At 40.0% G+C, this 15,225-nt stretch overlaps 1 protein-coding gene across 1 annotated transcript; it reads left to right on the top strand.

The window, feature by feature from the left end:
- Positions 1 to 5,421: 5,421 nt before the first annotated feature.
- Positions 5,422 to 15,127, top strand: LOC143287223 (uncharacterized). The gene is made up of 3 exons (XM_076595171.1): positions 5,422 to 5,701; positions 7,041 to 7,200; positions 8,879 to 15,127. Exons 1-3 carry the CDS (start codon positions 5,569 to 5,571, stop codon positions 9,366 to 9,368), a joined length of 783 nt encoding a protein of 260 aa, XP_076451286.1. The 5' UTR covers positions 5,422 to 5,568; the 3' UTR covers positions 9,369 to 15,127.
- Positions 15,128 to 15,225: the final 98 nt, after the last annotated feature.

The following is a 15,225-nucleotide window of genomic DNA, read 5'->3' as shown; positions in this document are numbered from 1 at the left end:
CCTCTCGTCTGCCGATACTTCCGGTTGCAGTTCAGAGTAATATCCCTTCTTGTTTGCCAATTAATGTTTGTGAAGACATGCACGCATGTGAGTGCGAGTGTGAATGTGTGTGTGTGTGTGTGTGTGTGTGTGTGTGTGTGTGTGTGTGTGTGTGTGTGTGCATTTAACTGGCGATGTCGAACACAAAACAGAAAAAAAGTTTTGATCTTCGAATAAAATTAAAATGGGGATGAATGAAGGAAAGACAGGGAGATCTATATACTGACTCCTTAGTCTCAGTCATTGACCGTTGGGACACCAAATCTGGTAACCAGCCTCTACCACCCGTCGCGGTTGTCTGTCCTTCTGGCTGCCTCACTCAGGGTTAGACCTGTCCACTCTGAGATGTCTCCCCATCTCTTCATCTATCTGCATTTCCTTGCTTCCTGCAGGAACATGACGTCTTGGCCAGACCTGCCGGTGATGAACGCGACTGGAGACGTGACCATACCGCTTCAATTTTCTTTTCTCTGCGGTGGTCAGTAGACTGGATCATCATGTTGCCCAACAGCTTTCTTGACCTTCCAATGCACTTCATCGTATACAGTGATGTGGTCCCTGTACTGATGAGACTCGGATGCCAAGGATCTGTTCACGCCGAGTTCCGGAAGCATCAGTAATCTCTCTAAGGCCTATACCGGTAGCTGTATCTTGGTCATTCTCTAGTTGTTGCTGTCATTCTAGATGAGTCTCGGTTTTGTCAGCGCTGTTGTTGTCTGAGCTATCCTGGAGAGTATTTCTGGCTTAGATCCATCGTCCGAAACGATTGCTCCGAGATACTTGAAGCTTTGGTCGACGGTTTCCAGTTTTTCACCGTTGACTCTGATATCGTGCTGGTGCCGTCGGAGTTGTTGGTCATCAGTTTGGTCTTCTTTGTGTCATCAAGTTGATCTCCATGCCACTGATAAGCTGCAGATGTTTTGTAAAGGCGTTCCACCACTAAGATTCACCGGAGCTCATCAGTCTAAGTTCCCCAGCTCAGAGCGGCCATTCCGCCATGCAGTGTCACCCGTCGGCAAAACTGAGCAGGTTGGTGATTGTCCTCAGTGCCACAAACTGATGCTGACCGATGTTCCTTCATGGTGTCAGTTCAACTGTCAGGTGCGTCACGGTCAGTCATGATCCTCTCCGGGCACGGAAGATGTTGGAAGAGAGTGCACACAGATGGCACGGTAAACAGCCGTCAGTGTCCAACTCCAACAGTCATTTTGAACCATTCTTAAATGCAGACTTGTATCACCTTTGATGGGTTGCCGCGGTTTTGATGTTCTACAGTTTCATGGTTGCCCACAATTAAGGCTTCGTGCCACTGATACCATGTCGAAGGCCTTCTTAACTGAAACTGAGTCCACGAGGACATGGTCTAGTAGACCGGGACTTCACTGAGTTCTGCAACAGATATGAAACTTAAATCAAATACTGCATGTTACTTAACTTGTCTAAAACCTCTTCTTATTTACCTTCTGCAAACTCCGTGTTAGCGCAAAGCTAACGAAATGTGCCTTTCCCTCGGCATTAGTGGCCGTTGCCTACTCTTCTTAGTTCCCCTTCCATCTGCTTCGTTTAAATTAATTTCCAATCATTCCCGGCAAAACATTATACTGAGCAAGGTTCCTGGCACGACTCATCTGTCGATCTTTTCAACGTGGCATGTTCTAAGTCAAAACGCATTTTATTGTCCACTCTTGAATGAATGTTATATGCGTTTCAGTTGTACATTTCCCGTCACTGACAGTGAGAAATACGAGTGGACTTGGACCTGCCTTTTTGAGGTCGTTCGATCCTGGGTTATTTTTGTACCGATGGTATACCTGTGTACGCTCCTCCTCCTTCTTCTTCTTTTTCTTCCATATCCTTTGAGTCTCAAGACCTTTTTGTGTGCCTGCTGATGGAAAGCGCAGCAGCAACTGGTGCCACCGGTTTCTCTCGCAGTATCTCGACTGAGTTTCCTTGTGTGTGTGACATGTGCGCACGCATCTGTGTGTGTGTGTGTGTGTGTGTGTGTGTGTGTGTGCGCGCGCGTGCGTGTGTGTGTTATGTTGCGCGTGCGCGCTATGTGTGTGTGTGTGTGTGTGTGTGTGTGTGCGCCGTTTGTGTGTGTGCCACGGTGTGTGTGTGTGTGTGTGTGTGTGTGTGTGTGTGACAGCGATGTGCCGTGTGTGTGTCAGTGTGTGTGTGTGTGTGTGAGGGTAGAAGGGTCGTGTTTTTTTGGCCAGGATTTTTTATGTCTGTGTATGTGTGTGTCAGTGTGTGTGTGTGTGTGTGTGTCACAATGACAGCCTCTGTGTGTGTGTGTGTGTGTGTGTAAGGGTCGTGTTTGTTGTTGTTGTTTGTATGTGTACCGTGTTTCAGCATCAATACAAATATTATTGTTCACTTTTCAGTGTTGCTTTTTTTTGTTTGTTTGTTTGTTTTTATGTGTACCGTGTTTCAGCATCAATACAAATATTATTGTTCACTTTTTTTTTGTTTTGTTTTGTTTTTGTTTGTTTGTTTGTTTTTATGTGTACTGTGTTTCAGCATCAATACAAATATTATTGTTCACTTTTTACTGAGTAGTCAACTGACGATGAGGAATTCAAGAACTGAATACTCAGTATTCATTTTTTTTCTATAACTAACTGTAGTTACATGCGAGAAAGGGATGTCCCTGGCAACATAATTTTTATGCCTATATATTTACATCAATGTGTGCATGTTAGAAGGTATCTAATACTAATAAAGAAAAGGTGAACCGAAAGCTACTAAATTTCGGGCTTTACAATTTAGATTTCCAAACGCACAAGCGCCGGCCTCCGATTGTGCGTCGGACTGGCCAATTTGGCGGACTCCGCGGAAACGACTTGACGGCAGTTCAACTGACGGAGTTGTCAAGGCCTCTTAAAATTTTGAGTTCTGTTCTGCGGCACGTTTGGCTGATAATGCATTCTTCAGTGGATTTGGTATTTCACTATTAAAAACAACAACAACAACAAACAAACAAACAAACAAAAAACCACAACAAACACAAAACTGATCAGTCGAGGCTGTGTTATCCCATCTTTACTACATTCAATATATTGGAAGAGTTTTGCAGCCGGTTTTCGTTTTCTTTTTCTTTTTACAGTGTAACACAGCTTGATGACACCGAATGCCACGGTGTATGTAATCCAACTGAAAATAAATCAAGATACTCAGCTGTTGCAAACTGAACTGCGATAAACGTGACGGTGACTGGTTGGGTTGTTTGGCAAAAGCCGGAAAAAAAGAGGTAGCTTTTCGTGAATCAAACGAGATCTCAGTTCACTGTGAAAACAAAAAAGAATGCTGGAAATGTATAGGAAAAACTAAAAGAAGCTATATTTGTGTAAACAACTCTAGGAATGTGTGGCCGGTCGACTGGACCAGTGCAACTGAAGACATCACTGACTACTGTGGCAAAATGACCCACCAGGCTGTTCAGTCATGCAGTGACAGCACTGACGGCAGAACTCAACTAAACTACTTAACTGCAACTAAACAAACCGTAACACATTTTATACCTACGATTCCAGATTTGACAAACCATTGACAGTATAATTCTGATGTTGTTACACTGGCACCCTAACATTCAAGTTACTCGTAGTACTCAGTGACCGCTCCTACTCAGTTCCACATGATAGTAGGCCTACAAGAGAATGAAGACTTTTAGACGCCACTGATTTCATTCATTTGTATTTTATTTTGTATTTCTTTTTACCACAACAGTTTTCACGGTCTCTGCCGTGAGAAATTCGGGCTGCTCCGGCAGTTTCCACAGGGAGAGCGCATCGCTACACTGCACTGCAGCGCCACCCATTTTTTTTCAGTGCGGCGTCAGTGCAGTTTCAAGTTTATTAATTCCTATCGAAGTGGATTTTTCTACAGAATTTTGCCAGGAACAACCCTTTTGTTGCCGTGGGTTCTTTTACGTGCGCTAAGTGCATGCTGCACACGGGACCTCGGTTTATCGTCTCATATGAAAATCAGTGACTACGGCGAAAAGCTGCTAACCTAGCATTCAGTTGTAACACTGATCTCGCCAGGCCTCAGTTTTGAAGAAGGTGTATAGTCGAATCCAGTCTACAGCCGGTGTCTTCATCAACATCTTCAAGAGATGTCCTTTCAGTCATGTGTGGTGCCACACTGCAACAAGGAATCAACAATTATGTCCCAGTGTTCCCAAAACAAGCACAGCCTGTCTAACGATTATAATATCGTCCCCGGCGTGGCCTTAACATCACTGAATCATCATGAAAACATTATTTTGAGCGCTCAGTTAATTCTAAAAATCTAAAAACCTGCACATTCACCAGTCCATTTTTTGAACTCTCAGTTTTAGTTCGCCAATTTTAATGTGCGCCCACGCTGGCATAATGTCCATGTACAGCCGTAGTGAATCGGATTCAGCGGATCCACATGTAAGCTTATGTGCCGCGGGGCTGCCAGTCAGGTGCCGCATGGGCACTTGCTTGGATGCCCAAAGCAGTTCTCAGAGTGCCAGCAGCTCCACACTCACTCAACTGACGACACTTCTCACGTCGTTTATTATCATTAATTTCTCTAGCTCATTCTCCGTCCAATAACAATTGTTTGGTAATCATTATTCATACTGACACATCAGTTTCAGTGAAAGACTGAACTGTCTGCATATTCGAGCCGAATCCCGCAACTTTTGGCTACTGCAGCTACATAGCCTGGCTCGCACGATCTCAGTTCTTTTTTGAGTAGATATTAAGGCCTACTCATCATTTTCATTCCACAACTGATACCCCCCCCCCCCCCGGCCACCCCACCCCACTCTCCCCTTCTGTGCACTGAGGCAGCTGTATTCCGTTTTCAGTTCAGGTGGTTGCATGCCACTGGCTGTATTGTGCTGACGTCAGTGCTCGTGTTTGAATAATTATAAACACCGAACGCTGACATGCGTTGTGATATCTTTAACGTACGGGTAAACAAAACAAAACAAAAATCTACACGCGTACACATTTGACAACTGAGGCCGGAATCAGGCACAAAAAGCACGGCCTGCACAGTATATGCTGCTCTGGAAAAAAACAACAAACAAACCCATTCTCAAACAAACCATCAACTCAGCTTCACAGACCACGGGACAAAAGACCAACGGTCACTGTGTGTGGATGGTCTATGAATTCCTTTAACCACCCGACATTGTCATCCGCCTTTATTTCATTTAAAACAAAACGAAACAGTTCGCGAGTGTTGCAAAGACGAAAGCAACACGTTCGGTCCTCGTTTTTGGAGCGGAACATCGGCCACACAGTACCAAGTCTATGCAACACAGCTGTACGTTTTGACAACACGGTAGCAGTGCCCAAATGCGTCTGCTACAGCAGTCACTCTTGCGGCACAGCACAGCACGGCGCAGCACAGCAAGAGCCGCGACAGTGTCGCGCATGCTTGCTGGGCTGCTTTCGCCCAATCAAAGGAGACACTTGCTGAAGACTTGGGGGACGAACACGCCTGGCATTCTTTGCATGGGGGCAAGAAAGTTGGGAAACTTGAAAAGAAATGGACGAACAGCATTTGATAGCTGCCGTAGCAGCTCACCGCTCACTGTATGATCCAACTCATAATAAATATAAGGACGTGGAACTCAGGAATGCTCTTTGGCAGCAAATCGCTGAGGATTTGAAAACTGAAGGTTTGTTGTACTTTTCTACCAGGGGCCTTTTCTTCGAGCATCTCCGTTCCTCGCCTCATCACGGAGTATCGGAATGCCGAAAGTTGTGATGCATATATGTTAGATGATTGCATTTGTTGCCTTACTTTCATACACTTCCTAGATATCCGCAAAGAATCGGATCAACGGAGCGAAAGTTAATCTTGCCTTTAATTATCTGATACGAAGACGAGACGGAGGTGGGTGGATAGACGGGAAGCAACTCGTGTTTCTGGGCTTTTGGCTGCAGACCCAAGACACAGGCGCCCAACATATTCTCATTTTTATGTTGAGAAATGATAATCAGAAATTGTTGTGGTAAAATTTGAGTCAGTTATATTTATACATATATAAATGTATATATTGATATATGTATATATTGATATATTACCGTAGGTAAAGTTCTATTTTAGCATAACATTTTTTTAAAATATAGTTTTTATACAGCAAATGAAAAGATGTTTTATCAGGACAATGAAAATAATTAATGAATTAATTATGAGTGACCTCAGCTTTCCGATGATTCATGAACTTAACACTGGTGAATGCTGAGTAGATTTTTTTCCCCTTTTCATAACCTACTGAAAATACATATTTGATCTGCATGGAGATACAAAGGGGATACAGGCACCAGCAGGTCTGCATATCTGTTCCTGAGAAATCTCCACCAAAACCCCACCAAGCACTGCAGGGATCAAAGGCAGAACCCTCAGACCTCAACCATTTGGCTGTCATGCACCCTTTAAAACAGAACATATCTGCATTTTTCTGTTGGTGAAAATAATAATATGTAAAAGCTCAGTTGTAATTTTTTAAACAAGAGTTATTTGGCAATTGTTCATTTGTTGTCCCTTGTGATGAACACAACCAATCAAATAATAATGTTAAACAGTGAAAATAAAAACTGCTGATGGTTCTTCTAAGTTTAAAGATCAAGTCATAGTAATGGTACTAATGATAGGTTTTAATCCATGTCATTAGATAATTATTGTTGAACTGCATATAGTTTAACAAAAAAAGAAGTCGTGGCCATATCTTCTGCCATATGACACAGACATATATTGGTCTTGTTCCTTGTTGCACATCCGTTTTACTACATAGTCAGGAGCTGATCTAAATTGTTAACGGTGGAGATGTGCTCTAAATGGTGTTCAGTCTGGTCCTATCATACTCTGAATGGTGTTTATATCTGGTCCTATCATGCTCTGAATGGTGTTTATATCTGGTCCTATCATACTCTGAATGGTCCTATCATACTCTGAATGGTGTTTACATCTGGTCCTATCATGCTCTGAATGGTGTTTATATCTTGTCCTTCCAGTGGAGGTGTGCAAGGCAAAGTGGCGAACACTACGAGATGGATTCACCAGGGCCCTGCGACAACAGAGGGAAGCAAGAACTGTCTTTCCATCCAAAGTCAAAAAGCCTTGGCGATACCAGATGGAAATGGAATTTCTGATTCCTTTTATTTACTCAAGGGAGTATGTATTGTATTTAGTGGATAAGAAAAGTGTTTGCATCATAATGTGATTAAAAAAAAAAAGAAGTGTATTTTTATCCATATATATCCAAGCCCTGATGTCTTCATTTTCCACGAAGTGGAAGAAGCACCAGAAAGCAGTCTTGGTTTAACTTTAACCTTAAAAACTGATTTGAGCTTGTGGTGGTGTGGCTTGGTTAGGAGTAGGGGTGTGAGTTTAACCTTCGCTGGCTATTGTGGGTCGTACACGACCCAGAAGGGTACAAAAACGCAAATATCTCAGCCAATGCTTAATATTTTTCTACAAAATTTCAGAAATGCTTCCTACACCTAAAACGCCAACTTTTGACAAAAAAATGAAAAAAATTCATTAATTAGTTAATGAGTAATTAAAGGTGGCGTTTTAACCATGCTTTTTAAAGAGAAAAAAACGTGGTTAACCTCGAAAGCTTGTGTGAGTCATGCACGACCCATACCTTTTTAATAGTGATTTCAGAAGGTTTAATTTGCAATTAGTGAAGGAAAATAAAGAAGTTTTACTTTCAATAGCCTCACTACCCTACTACTCTCCCACTACACCCCCCACCCCGCCCCGTCCCTTTCGCCTGTCTTAGCTATAACCCCCTTCCATCCCTTTCTCTAACAGCATGTACCTGTGTGACTGAATATCTTTGATTGTGCGTGTATAGGATGCTATGAGTCATCTCTCTCTCTCTCTCTCAGTCTTGCTGTCTGTCTGTCTGTCTGTCTCTCTGTCTCAGTCTCTCTCTCTATCTATCTATCTATTTCTGTGTGCATAAGTAGGGTTGGTATGTATGTGCATGTGGTGTTATGCGTTTGTGTGTGTGATCAGTTGTGTGTGCGTATGTGTGAGTGTGTGTGTGTGTGTATGCACATGTGTGTGAATGCGTGAGCATGTGTTTCTTCTGAGTGTATATGTTTGTGTGAGTGTGTGTGCGTGTGCGAGCGCATGTGTGTGTAATCAGTTGTTACGATATGTTTTCCTTTTCTATATTTTGTTATAAGCTTTGGAGGAATATACAGGTTTCTGTCTCTTTACAAAGTATGGGTCGTGCACAACCCACACAGCCTTTGTCTCTAAAAGGTATGGGTCGTGGACGACCCACATGAGCTTCCGTGTGTAGTCAAAAGCGACAGCCAGCAAAAGTTAAAAATCTCTCATCAATGCTCATATCAGCCATTTTGTTCCTCCAAAATGCAGGTTCACACACACACACACACACACACACACATTTACCTGCTTTTGTTTTCTCTCTATCACTATCTCTCTGTGTATCTATTTTTGTTTTGTTTTAGATATCATAGGGGTATACTTACTCTTGCTCAAACATTAAAAGATGCAGAACTGATGAAGAAATCCAAGCCCTGATGATCTTATTTTATGAAAACAGAACAGGAAGTAGTGTCAAAAATCTGTATTGGTAAAACAGAGAAATCCACCCCCTAGGACAGATTCAACACTTCTTCCCCTAATTACTTGTCAGAAAATGGAGACATTAGGGTCAGTATTTATTATTGATTTTGTTATCACTTACCCTTTATGATCCACCACCCCAAACATCTCCCATATTCTTTTCAAGTTTTATTTCTGAATGGAGTTGTTACATGTATGTCAACATGAAACAAACCAGCCACTGACTCAGCACATTTATTTTCAGATCCCGTATTAATAATCCAGATCTGGGAACAGAAGAGGAAGACCAAGACCTGCCAGCAAAGGCCAGTCCCCCTGCCGATGACTGTGAGAGTGATGTTATGAAGGACAATGATGACACACAGTCTGTCAGTTCCAACACATTACCAGAACCCCCAATCTTGCTGCCTGTGACACTGATGAATGCATCACAAAACTCTGCTGGCTTGAAAAGACACTTTGAGGCTGTGGATTCTGAAGAGATGTTCGAATATCTTCATTGTAAAAAGCAGGAAATGGAAGAGCTTTTGAAAGAGAAGAAACTGGAGTCTCCCAAGTCAGCTCACTGCCAGTGTCGATGTCCAACAGATGATCCCACAGAAGCCTTCTTTTTCAGCATGGGACAGAGCGTGAAGCGCTTGCCATTTTACTTACAAGCCCAGGTCAAAATGAAAGTTTGCCAGGTAGTAACAGAAGCTGAGATGGAGTGCCTTGACTCAGCATCTGTCCAGTAATGAGGAATTCAGTCATGGTGTGCATTGTTCTCAGTGCTGTGCAACCAAGTTCTCCGTTTTGGTTTTCACAATTTTAGAGAAGTTGTAGCAAATAGCAGAACACTTTTCTAAGAGAGCTCAGGGATTTTTCTCCTTTTTTGTTGTTAGACCTTGAGCTGCAGAATGGTTTCTAGTCTCAAGATGATAATACAAATGAGACCACATGAAAGAATTTTGTCAACACCATAATTATCCTTGTCCCTCTCAGTAAATAAAATCACTACTGGGGAGATATGGAAGTACACACAGTAAAAAAAAAGAAATAAACAAAAGAAAGAAAGAAAGAAAGAAAAAGGAAAGCCATTGTGAATAGTCTTCAATTGTGAACTACACTCTTATTGTGAGAGTTACTGTTTGCCTGATGGCACATTTATTGCGCAATTTGTAGAACACCGTTTGTTGTTATTCTGTGCACTGATATGGCCACCTTTTATCACAAATATACCAAGGGCTTGTGCTACTGATTGGAGGTAATTCTGCAAAAGCTTAGGAAGGCATCCTACTTTGAATGTCATTTACAAACAGAAAAATGCTGATTACTGCTTGGCTTCAGTTCAGTCCTAAGTTTCAGTGACAGATTCTATTACAGTGAGTAAAACTGATGTGAACCAAAACGGAAAACATGTTAACTGTTTTATTTTTGTAAAGAACTTAGCAGTCAAATAAAAATTTGTGTAAAAAAAGCGAATGAATAAAAAAACAAAACAAACTTGACCACCACGTTATAGTGGTGTTTATGTATGTAATACCTGTATTATTTGCATTGGTATACATCTGTTTTGCATGTATGTTGACATATCTCAGAAGTTTAGAATTTATTTTTTAATGGTAATAATTTTTCATGGTCATCATAGAACTTTTGGAAAAAAGTAAAGGAAAAGAAGAGGTGATATTCTGAATATAACTATCCATTGGATCAGTTTTCTGATGAGATTATGGATATGGTTTAAAGTCATTTATGTACCACTTTCTTCTATTTCTGACAATCAGAAAAATGTTATTGTGAGCCATAGTGTGTGTGCGTGTATGTGTGTGTGTGTGTGTGTGTGTGTGTGTGAAGCTATATCTCACAAGACACTGGACTGATTTCTGAGCATCTTGGAGATGGCATATATAATTTCAAATATTTGAAAAAAAGAATGATCAGTCATTGAGACCTTGCCTTTACCTTTATTCAAATTTGCAATGCTGTAACAAGAGATTTGGTTAATTATGTTTGTACTTTATTCTTTAAATGCACAGTGGGGAGAATGGATTTGCCTGTATGAACAAAGGATGCGGTTTTCCTTTTTTATTTTTCAAAATACAAATTTATTTAGATGTTAGCTGTAGAATGGATACAAAATTATAAATAAAAAAAAAGATTATGGTTTTAACCATGATTTTGGTTCTGGAAGTTATAAAATTGAGAACAGGAAAAATCTTGATTTTAACTACACATACTTAACCGTGACCCACTAGTTCAGACTCCAGCAGGGATTATTTGTATTAATGCTCAGCTGTAAGAACCATCAGGACCAAATCATGCAAGATCACAGCAGGCATAACATGTGCCAGTGATTTCTGTACAAGGTTCTGAACCACCCTTAATGTGGTACGGACAAGTCAATACTGATCATTTAAATAATTGAAAATAGACTGACTTATTCAAAACTGACTTTGGTCCAGTAAGAAGGTAAATGCAATGTACAAAAAAAGAAAGAAAAAAAAAAGGTGGATCTCAATGAGACTGGGGCCGTCACACTGGAGAGACTGGAGCAGTCCAACTAGAAACAGACACAAGTAACATGTATCATGACCTTTGCTTGTGACCTGCAGTCAAACTAGAGAGACTGGGGCAGTCAAACTAGAAACAGACACAAGTAACATGTATCATGACCTTTGTATGTGACCTGCTGTCAAACTAGAGAGACTGGGGCAGTCAAATTAGAAACAGACAAAAGTAACATTATGTATCATGACCTTTGCGTGTGACCTGCGGTCAAACTAGAGAGACTGGGGCAGTCAAACTAGAAACAGACATTAGTAACATGTATCATGACCTTTGCATGTGACCTGCTGTCAAACTAGAGAGACTGGGGCAGTCAAATTAGAAACAGACATTAGTAACATATATCATGACCTTTGCATGTGACCTGCTGTCAAACTAGAGAGACTGGGGCAGTCAAATTAGAAACAGACAAAAGTAATATTATGTATCATGACCTTTGCATGTGACCTGCTGTCAAACTAGAGAGACTGGGGCAGTCAAACTAGAAACAGACACAAGTAACATATATCATGACCTTTGCATGTGACCTGCGGTCAAACTAGAGAGACTGGGGCAGTCGAAATAGAAACAGACATGAGTAACATTATGTATCATGATCTTTGCATGTGACGTCAGTGAAGGTGGGGATCACTTTTAGGTGGATAGACAGTGTTTTTTACTTATTCCACATGAACTAAAAAAAGGCTTATGGTTTGATGATGGTTAAACTTGATATTTTTTGATTATCATATAAAAAGCAACCAAAGAAACAAACATTGTAAGTTTATTTTTCATTTTTACCTGTTCATGTTTACCTTCATCTACAGAACACCTGCTCAGCATTGCAACACTTGATACAAAACAATAATAGATGAAAGATGTACAAATAGATCTCAGATGGTTTGAAGGAAATTGGTGCAGAATCTCTATTTCAAAACTTTTTTTGTTTGTTAATTGTTCATGTGATAGCATTGTAAAACTCCTTCACCTTTACCTATCCCAAACCCAGTGGAGGGTCATTGGGGCAATGCAGATATTTCCAGTCCAGTTCTCTCTATCGGTTCCTGTCTATCTCAGCTCTCTGAGAAATTCACGTCTTTTCATTCTTTGATGCTGTCCTGCCACATTTTCTTTTGCCTACCTCTCTTCCTACTGCCAGGTACGATGCCATGCAGAATGGTCTTTGCGAGCCCATCGGATCTTGTGACAGGTCTATACCATTTGAGCTTCCTCCTTAAGACGACGGTTAGGAGGTCATTGTGGGGTCCAATGGCTTGGATGATCTTCTGTTGAACCTCAGTGGTTATGATGTGCTCAGTGTATGAAATACCTAGTAGCTTTTGCAAGCTAAGACTAGAGAGTGATTTTACCTCATGTGTTGACTTTCTGTTGTCTGCATTGATGTGCAAAAATTAAAGGAAATGGGGAAAACGTCATCTGTTAGTCTTATCACAAGAACTTTGTTTTGCTTTTTTCTGGTTACACTGCTTCTTTGTATTATTGTCTTGGTGTATTTGTTGAAGAAGTGCCTGTCCACTTTGAACATCGAATAGTCTGGTTACACTGCTTGTTTATATTGTCATGGTTTTGGTGAATTTGTTTAAGAAATGCCATTCCACTTGAAAATGGCAAGTTAAAGTTCATGACCAGATTAAATATTTGGTTGCCAGGTCAAACAGTGGCACACATTTTTATTTTTTGAACTTATGGTACATAACCTGAGCTGCATGCAACAGATACATGTAAATGCTTGTAGTTAATGTTGGTTACATGTTGAATTGGGACCATTTGTTTCTGAATTGGTTTATCATAGTCTTTGTACTTAACTATTTGTATTTTGATTCATTTTCTTGTTGTTGTTTTTTTTTTTTTCCCATTGACATAAAAAAAAATGTGTACTATATTTCATTCCCTTTTTGACTGACATAAAATATCTAGTGTTGGTATTTGTGCATTTGGTTAAAGTTACAATTGTATAATGATAATGATGGTTCGTGTGTGTGTGTGTGTGTGTGTGTGTGTGTGTGTTGTATGTATACATGCCTAAAATCTGCATCAGATTTATGTATTTTTCTTCCCACAGTAGACTGCCATAGCTGTGGACTGAAAACCAATTGTAGCACACTGATAATGAAGATAATCAAATTTATGTGCTCTGAAGGACCCAAGTACTGCGTTCAATGTGCAGAAATGTGTAATGTTTTGTATGGAGAGGTGGCCTTGTGGTAATGTGCCTGACTAACAAGCAGGTTCAAGTCCCTTATTTCGACTAGAACTTTTATTCCCCCCTCCTCCACTAGACCTTGAGTGGCAGTCTGTGTGCTAGTATTTTGGATGGGACTATAATCAGATGTCACATGTGCAGCATGCAATTAGTGCATGTTAAAAAAAAAAAGAACCCATGGCAACCAAAGGGTTATCCCTGGCAAAATTCTGTAGAAAAAAGCACTTAGATAGTAAAGCAAGTATATTAACATAAAGATAAAAAGTGAATGGCGCTGCACTCTCTTCCTGGGGAGAGCTGCCCAAATTTCTCACAGAAAAACCTGTCTTGACAAAAGGTAATACAATATCATACAAAACAGTATTTTAAAGTTGAAAATCAACTGATAATACAATGTCATCATAGTGGATGAAGCCAGAAGTAGTTTCAACAAGGATTTCCATGTTTGGTTTTGTTATTTGTTGAAAATTGATCTCATAATTTTCTTTCTTTCTCTTGAAAATGACAGATCATGAACTATTTTTTGAAGGTAGCGGATTGGCGCTTGTATTTCAGTGGATTTTGTAATATAAAATAAATGATACAAATAGGAGTTTGTATTATACTCCATGTTTGGTGATACATATACTGTACCATGTCAAACTGATGCAAACTAGGCCTATCGGTTTGCTCTGCTTGGCCAAATTTCGCGCAGCTAACAGTGAAAAGAGGCCCCTTCTTGCCCAGTCCACTCGTAGACAAATAAGAAATGTTCATGAAAAATCTCTGGAACCTAGAGTTTATGTTGTAGGTAAAATATTTTTTATAGACTGGGCTTTCATGCTTAAACTGTGGCAAACGAAATTGTAAAGATAATCAAGCGTCATATTTCAGTTTCATACCAGAATGGCTACATCAATTTTGTTTAAGTTGGAGTGATGTAATCAGTGCAACAGCATAATAAACAATGTTCAGAATGATAAATGAACTTGTAAAGTTTGGCAGCTCTGGTTGAGTGCATGGAAATAAACAAAGTGCATTAAGTTTTCTTACTTGGATCTTTTTGTTAACAGTGTCTTCTGACATTCCTCTTGGAAACTATTTGCATTTCTTTATATTCAGAATCACTCTTCAAGATGGCGTTAAGTACGTGTAATTAACGGTATGTTTTATGTTTTGTATCTTACCCTTCTGAAAGTTTGAAGACTTACAGATTTGGGAGCAAATTAATGTCCAGTGTAATTTGTCTCCTTTCTTTGTTATTACAATAAATGTATTATTGTTGTCAGCATGATATTTTTCATTTTGTTATTTCTTAATTCTGTGTTGCATTTCTGTGGACAAGGCAAGGTATTGAGGAAGCAATTATTGAAAAAGCTTGGTACATTCAGTTAATTCTGTGTTGCATTTCTGTGGACAAGGCAAGGTATTGAGGAAGCAATTACTGAAAAAGCTTGGTACATTCAGGCAAACTTCACTGGAATCTCATGATCCATATAAGTTCATTGATTTCTTTGAACCTGCCAATCTTATTATTTAGTTTGGAAATGCTTTATTAAGAAGCAAAGAGAAAGATAATGAGATGTGATATTCGTTTGACATGTTGATCTGCTATCAATGAAGCCAAAGTGCCAAAATCTGTGTCATGGTTGATGTATGATAGTGCTACTGAAGACATTTGTATTGTTTTTGTTTTTTTTTACGTCATATCATTAAAAGCTGCATGTGCACTGGAAAATTTATGCAAATAAAAAAGTTATGTATTTTTGTACAGGCTTGTATTAAAATATTTCAATTTGAAGAGTTTGTGTGTGTGTGTGTGTGTGTGTGTGTGTTTGTGTGAGTTTGCTGGAACAGCTAGGGAG

The sequence above is a fragment of the Babylonia areolata genome, chromosome 1 (assembly GCF_041734735.1).
Source record: "Babylonia areolata isolate BAREFJ2019XMU chromosome 1, ASM4173473v1, whole genome shotgun sequence".
In the NCBI taxonomy this organism is placed as follows: domain Eukaryota; kingdom Metazoa; phylum Mollusca; class Gastropoda; order Neogastropoda; family Buccinidae; genus Babylonia; species Babylonia areolata.
Note: the sequence above shows the minus strand (reverse complement) of the source record. Positions and strands in the feature narration are given on the sequence as shown.

Excerpts from the sequence above, each read along its gene's own strand:
- LOC143287223 (XM_076595171.1), top strand. The coding sequence starts at position 5,569 with ATGGACGAACAGCATTTGATAGCTGCCGTAGCAGCTCACCGCTCACTG. Across the intron at positions 5,702-7,040 it reads TGAGGATTTGAAAACTGAAG|TGGAGGTGTGCAAGGCAAAG; the intron begins GTTTGTTGTACT and ends TTGTCCTTCCAG. Across the intron at positions 7,201-8,878 it reads CCTTTTATTTACTCAAGGGA|ATCCCGTATTAATAATCCAG; the intron begins GTATGTATTGTA and ends ATTTATTTTCAG.